Consider the following 6,212-nt stretch of genomic DNA (forward strand, 5'->3'; position numbering starts at 1 on the left):
AATCGAAAAAATATTTGGTGGGCGTAGTAGCGGACACCATCCTTCATAAGGTGCCTGACAGAGTAAACGCGACGAGCGATGCGACGCGATGCGACTCATGTAAAAGAATAACAATCATTATCAACAGGCTGTCAAATTGCACTGTCGCGTCGCGTCGCATCGCACGTCGCGTTTACTCTGGCTTGCCCCTAACCGGTACCAAATAGTTTTTCATGAAAAGTTCCTATCACAAAAAAAAAAATCGTTGGTAGAAATAAAAGAAACGTTGGTAAATCAGTTAGTGATTTTCAGTAGAAAGTATAAGATTGTTTAAATAACAATTTGATAAATGTCACTTCGGTAAGAACTATGACAAGAACCGACCTTTCAAAATAACATTTTACCTTTCAAAACAACGTTCTTATAACTTTTCAAAATCACATTTTGTTCTTTAAATCAAAAATGTATTTTATTATAGAATTAACTGTGAAACTTTCGAAATAACAATTGTTTTGCACTTTAAATTCAAATAAAAACCAAATTATTATTACTTATATAATCTTATATTTCACGAAAGTTTTAAAAACTACTTTATCATTTCCTGTAATTTTATCACTCCATGCGCTCAAAAAGCTAGATAAAAATAATGAAACATTCTAAATTCTGAGAGTAAAATACTTTTCTTCACAATTGGCTAGCTTGTTTTTGTTTCTAGTTCTAAGGAACCCATCGGAATATTACAGCTAATTATGTAACCTACAATTTTAGGTTTGCTTTCTCAAATTCTAGACGTACATATTAGTGTACTGTGAGTGAATGTGACCTTAACTTTCATCTGTATTACTATATCATTGTTAAAAGTATATTTAGCTTGGAAATGTTTCAGCTTCCCTAAACAAAAAGCCGGATAAATGTCTGCTTGACATGCATGACGAGCTAATCGAAGATCTGCTATCTTCAGTAGTATTCTGGCTAATATTGAGTGCAGGTTTGCAAGTTGTTTTGATGTGGTTCCAAATTTCGAATCAACGAGTAGTCTCCGCTCCGTACTATTATAGATTGACGAAAGATGCTTGCGAGTTGCAAGCCTAGAGAACCGGGCGACGAGATTCGTCCTAAGCCGTTGAAAATAAAACCAATTTGATAGCTGCATGAAAAATTGTTATTATTAATATAAGTTAATTATGAATAAGTTTTTAAATTATTTACCGGATTTGCCTTGCAGCAAATATTAGTTGTAGATCTGGAAAATGATCAGAATGCTCAGGATGGTGCAGATGAAACTGGCAGAATCACAATGAAACAAAGCGACTTCCACGATCCGTAGGCCAAATGTCAGAGATCCGCACCGTCGTGTTCCAGATCGAACTGGTTCACCGAGTTGGCATTTGACTCGAACAGACTGGTGCTAACCATGTCCGATTGGTGCTCCGAGCTAACTAGGTAATTGCCGTCTGCATGGTCGATTTGGCTGCCGCGGCCGATTGTTTTGATTTCCCTCCGGAAAAGCAGAGACAACCCTTGTCGTCTGCCTAGTCTTTCTTCCCATTGTTGAGCTCGTTCATACATCGTTGGTAGTAGTCGTAGTCCTTCAGAATTCACACCGGTGGCTATCGGTGCTCTCGCAAATAATCCTGATTGTCCGGATGCAGACTCTTCAAACTTCGCGGCGAAAGCTTGCAGGTGCTGTTGTAGTTCACACAGAGATACGACATGCACAATTCCGCTAGCTGGTGAGCATCCAATGACCTCAAGCAGTGTTCAACTTTCCCACTGGTTTCGTTCCGTGACATCCTAAATCACCTGCCGGCACTCTACCAGGTTTAGAAGCCGTGGCAAATAAAACCAATTTGATAGCTGCATGCAAAATAGTTATTATTAATATAAGTTTATTATGAATAAGCTTTTAAATTATTTACCGGATTCGCCTTGCAGCAAATATTAGTTGTAGATCTGGAAAATGATCAGAATGCTCAGGATGGTGCAGATGAAACAAATCAGCACTGGCAGAATCACAATGAAACGAAGCGACTTCCACGATCCGTAGGCCAAATGTCAGAGATCCGCACCGTCGTGTTCCGGATTAAACTGGTTCACCAAGTTGGCATTCGACTCGAACAGACTGGTGCTAACCATGTCCGATTGGTGCTCCGAGCTAACTAGGTAATTGCCTTCTGCATGGTCGATTTGGCTGCCGCGGCCGATTGTTTTGATTTCCCTTCGGAAAAGCAGAGACAACCCTTGTCGTCTGCCGTGCAGTCTTTCTTCCCATTGTTGAGCTCGTTCATACATTGTTGGTAGTAGTCGTAGTCCTTCACACCGGTGGCTATCGGTGCTCTCGCAAATAATCCTGATTGTCCGGATGCAGACTCTTCAAACTTCGCGGCGAAAGCTTGCAGGTGCTGTTGTAGTTCACACAGAGATATGACATGCACCATTCCGCTAGCTGGTGAGTATCCAATGACCTATATTTCCATTCACCAAAAGGAACCAATTCAACCAATTCAACACGATTCATTCGTTTCCACAAAAACATTTCGAACGCGATTGAAAAATTCGATAACAAAAACAAACATCGGAGAAAGAAAATAAATAAATACAAGCATAATTTTTCATAAGGACGTATGTAACAAAAGTAAACAAAACTAGCAACCCTATAACCAGAGACCGGCGGAGTGAAAAACTGTCGAAATGGCAACGTATGAAAATGCATGAAATCGTGAAAAAAATTCTGGCAGCACTTGAACTTTTTGCTTGCTTCTTATGGATGCAAAAAGTAAACAAGTCGAAATGGAACCGCTTTTGACGGTTCGATTGGAAACAAGATGGCGTCTTCGCCGATCTCTTATTCTAGTATTTCTAAACAAAACGAGGTTTTTAATACAACATGACAATCACACGCGACTTTATAAATATAATACGCATAGATTTTACTGATGTTAGATCTAAAAATTCTTTAATTTAATCTTTTTGCAAATCGACGTATGTAGAATTTTCGTTTTTTGGAGTCTCACTGTTACTTACGTCGCTTTAACATATGGGAACTAAGAGCGACCTATGTACCAAAAAAGCAAAACAAAACAAAACTGCAGTTGCGTCAATCGTGCACTATGGAAAACCGACCAATGTACAGCGACGTATGTACAACATACCGGTGTATGTATAATTTTATCGTTTTTCACAGGGAATTTAAATTAACTGAGCTATGACGTGAAGCACGCTTATTAAGTGCCATGTATTAATGCATGCCAGCGGAAAAAAATATTGAAAAAATATTTAGTTTTTAAACAGCTTTAGAAAAAGTTTTGCCAACTTTCTGTAAAGGATTTCTCGAATCCTCATAATTGTTACATACGTCGATATGAAAAATTATGCGTGAATAAGCATAACTGACAATTGAGATTCTCACGTCCGAATGTGTGAGTGGCGATAAAAGGAAAACAAACACTCCTAGATGGTGCTACTCAGCAAAGCTTGGGTTAAAATTAGTGTATTTCCATATATATTTCGATTCCTTTGGAATCATTGTGATGACCCGATCAATTTTGAGGTTATGAGCAGAAGGAAAACAAATATGTATTTACACATGCCGAATTACACATCAGTGTGCGAGCGCTAAACGTCACTCATCTCTATTGTTGTCAAACTGACGTGTTTCGAATTGAGGGGCTTCTCAACGGTCGGGTGATTTTAATAATTGTAATCGCTCACTCCCCAGGGGTACTGAGTGGTGCTCGGAAAACTGGCCAGCATTCCGTCTATGTATTCGTCAATGGTTTAATTCTCCAAATGAGACAGACCCTTAGTATAAATTACATTAGTAGGGTAAAACGTCCTATCGTTGTGGTATGCCCTAATGTTGCGGTAGTGTTAAAGTAGTCCATTCTGGATATAATACCATTGAAAACAATTGTGGGTACGCTAAAACTCTTCGAATTAACGACTAGAACAGCTTTTGTTTGACAATATTTCGTTCAAAATGATGAAAAATCAACATTTTTCGTTAAAAATTTGAATCCCTTGAGCCTATTATTCCGGTAGTGCTAAGGTCCTATTGTTGCGGTATCGCTCTCCATAAGAATTACATGCAATACCGCAACAATAGGACTGACCTTCAAAAAATATCGCAACGATAGGCAACTGCGTCCTATTATTGCGGTAGTTTGTTTTCATTGTGAGAAAAACAAAACAACTTAAGTTCAGCACAATTCACGTAATATTTACGAAACTATAGTTAACGAGCATCCTATTCAACTACTACAATATGGAATTCGACCAACAGGTAATTTTTGAAGAATTTTTGTAATTAATTACATTTTGAAACGGTGCTTAACCCCTCCATAATAGGTCGTTTTACCCTAGATAGTATACCTATTATACTATGCATAGTTTAAAAGTAAAAAATGACTAAAAAGGTTTATTTCAATGCTTGAACAGATTTATTTTATTTCTGAGTGTATCCTAGATTACTCCCCCCCTGGTGAAAATAATCCACTTTGGGATAGTTTTGGTTTCCAGTGTAAATGGTTAGAACGCAGCCAACGGTATACGCAGCCAAAAGCAGAGCAACGTGTCATTAACTGTCAAAATTTGTTTTCGTTGCATTCCATCCATCTGATTGTATCAGCGAAGCAAACGTGAGAAAAAACTTCGTTTTTTGTTGGATTTTACATATAAAATACCTAACATATTAAAGTATTATAACTACATAACTATTTTTCTGTTTGTTCGATATACATTATGGCGTAAGTATAGTACAACCTTTGCTGATATAAGTGTCATCACTTTCACTTTTGTCATCTTTGCAGATCGAAAGTTACTTTCAAAATTACTTTGACTTCAGATCCAAAGCTTCCGTTCAAAGTGTAAGTAAACGGAGCAATGGTTTACAGACCGAAGGCCAATAAGTAAAATAAAATACGAAATTGCAGGCTCAGTGTTCCAGAAGCTACGCCTTTCACAGCAGTGCTAAAGTTCGCCGCCGAAGAGTTCAAGGTCCCTCCGGCAACCAGTGCCATCATCACCGACGACGGCATCGGTATCAATCCCCAGCAAACGGCTGGCAACGTGTTCCTGAAGCACGGGTCCGAGCTTCGGTTAATTCCTCGGGATCGTGTGGGGTCGCAGTAAGGAGGTACTGAGTTAAGTTTAGGCAACGACAGGTTTGATCTGGGTAAAATTCCATACGGGGGTATTTCGTGAGAAATTTTGCTTTTGAATGTTTTTTTCTATTTGAATATATTTTTTTTGTTTTACTTCATAAGTATTCTTATTTGTTGCGAAAAATCTAATTATTGAGCTTCATGAAAATATAGCTGCAATTCAATTTAAATCGATGGTTTTTAAGCGGTTAGGATATTCTAAGATAGGGTAATAATGCCGGACAACCTCAAACAAACGGTAAATATCCCAAAACGCGTAAAGAAACATAATTTTAGTCCCTAGATGAAAACGGGGGTTCTCCTTAGCCGTGCGGTAAGATGCGCGGCTACAAAGCAAGACCATGCTGAGGGTGACTGGGTTCGATTCCCGGTGCCGGTATAGGCAATTTTCAGCTTGGAAATTGTCTCGACTTCCCTATCATCGTGTTTGCCTCATGATATACGAATGCAGAAATGATAATTTGGTTTAGAAACCTCGCAGTTAATAACTGTGGAAGTGCTTAATGAACGCTAAGCTGCGAGGCGGCAATGCCTCAGTGGGGGATGTAATGCCAATGATGAAGAAGAAGGTGAAAACGATTTAGGATCTATTATATCTGTTGCTTTTTTGTATATAACTGACTAATGATCTACAATAGTGCTGTCCAATGAGCAGCTCGAAGTAGCTTGAAGTTATTCCCATCCCTCTCATGTCCGTTTGTTGACTAAAAAGAACGAGCAGGACTGGAACAACTTCGAGCTGCTCATTTAACAGCATTAAAAAAATATCACCTCGATGATCTACAAAGTCAAGTTTTCAAATGATCCTTATGAATGTTTTTTCATTGCTTCAATAGTATGCTATTTGTTAGTTTTATAACCAATACATAGCATAAATAAATTACAAATTTGAACATAATGCAAAGATAATTATTGCAGTATCCTTATCTGTCCCTCTTTAACTTTGAATTTTTTTTTTAAATATATTTTTTTCTAAGTTAGACAATTATTTTAAACAAGCAAGTTTAAATTTTATATTGCATCCAACTATTTTGGTTCAACAAAGTTATGAATCATACGATTGTTGGTAAC

General features: G+C 38.0%; 1 protein-coding gene and 1 long non-coding RNA gene across 2 annotated transcripts; one reads left to right on the forward strand and one right to left on the reverse strand.

Annotated features, from left to right (window-relative positions):
- Positions 1 to 581: 581 nt before the first annotated feature.
- Positions 582 to 2,433, reverse strand: LOC134223745 (uncharacterized). Its single transcript, XR_009982702.1, has 3 exons — positions 1,899 to 2,433; positions 1,189 to 1,836; positions 582 to 1,126 (listed from the first exon to the last, which is right to left on the reverse strand). It is a non-coding gene; the product is annotated as an uncharacterized LOC134223745 (long non-coding RNA).
- A 2,125-nt stretch (positions 2,434 to 4,558) lies between these two features.
- LOC134226684 (ubiquitin-fold modifier 1) lies at positions 4,559 to 5,311 on the forward strand. Its single transcript, XM_062707626.1, has 3 exons — positions 4,559 to 4,724; positions 4,788 to 4,844; positions 4,911 to 5,311. Exons 1-3 carry the CDS (start codon positions 4,720 to 4,722, stop codon positions 5,107 to 5,109), a joined length of 261 nt encoding a protein of 86 aa, XP_062563610.1. The 5' UTR covers positions 4,559 to 4,719; the 3' UTR covers positions 5,110 to 5,311.
- The last annotated feature ends 901 nt before the right edge of the window (positions 5,312 to 6,212 follow it).

This window comes from Armigeres subalbatus, chromosome 3 (genome assembly GCF_024139115.2).
Source record: "Armigeres subalbatus isolate Guangzhou_Male chromosome 3, GZ_Asu_2, whole genome shotgun sequence".
NCBI lineage: Eukaryota > Metazoa > Arthropoda > Insecta > Diptera > Culicidae > Armigeres > Armigeres subalbatus.

Coding starts and splice junctions, on each gene's coding strand:
- LOC134226684 (XM_062707626.1), top strand. Junction 4,845..4,910: donor CCAAAGCTTCCGTTCAAAGT/GTAAGTAAACGG, acceptor ACGAAATTGCAG/GCTCAGTGTTCCAGAAGCTA.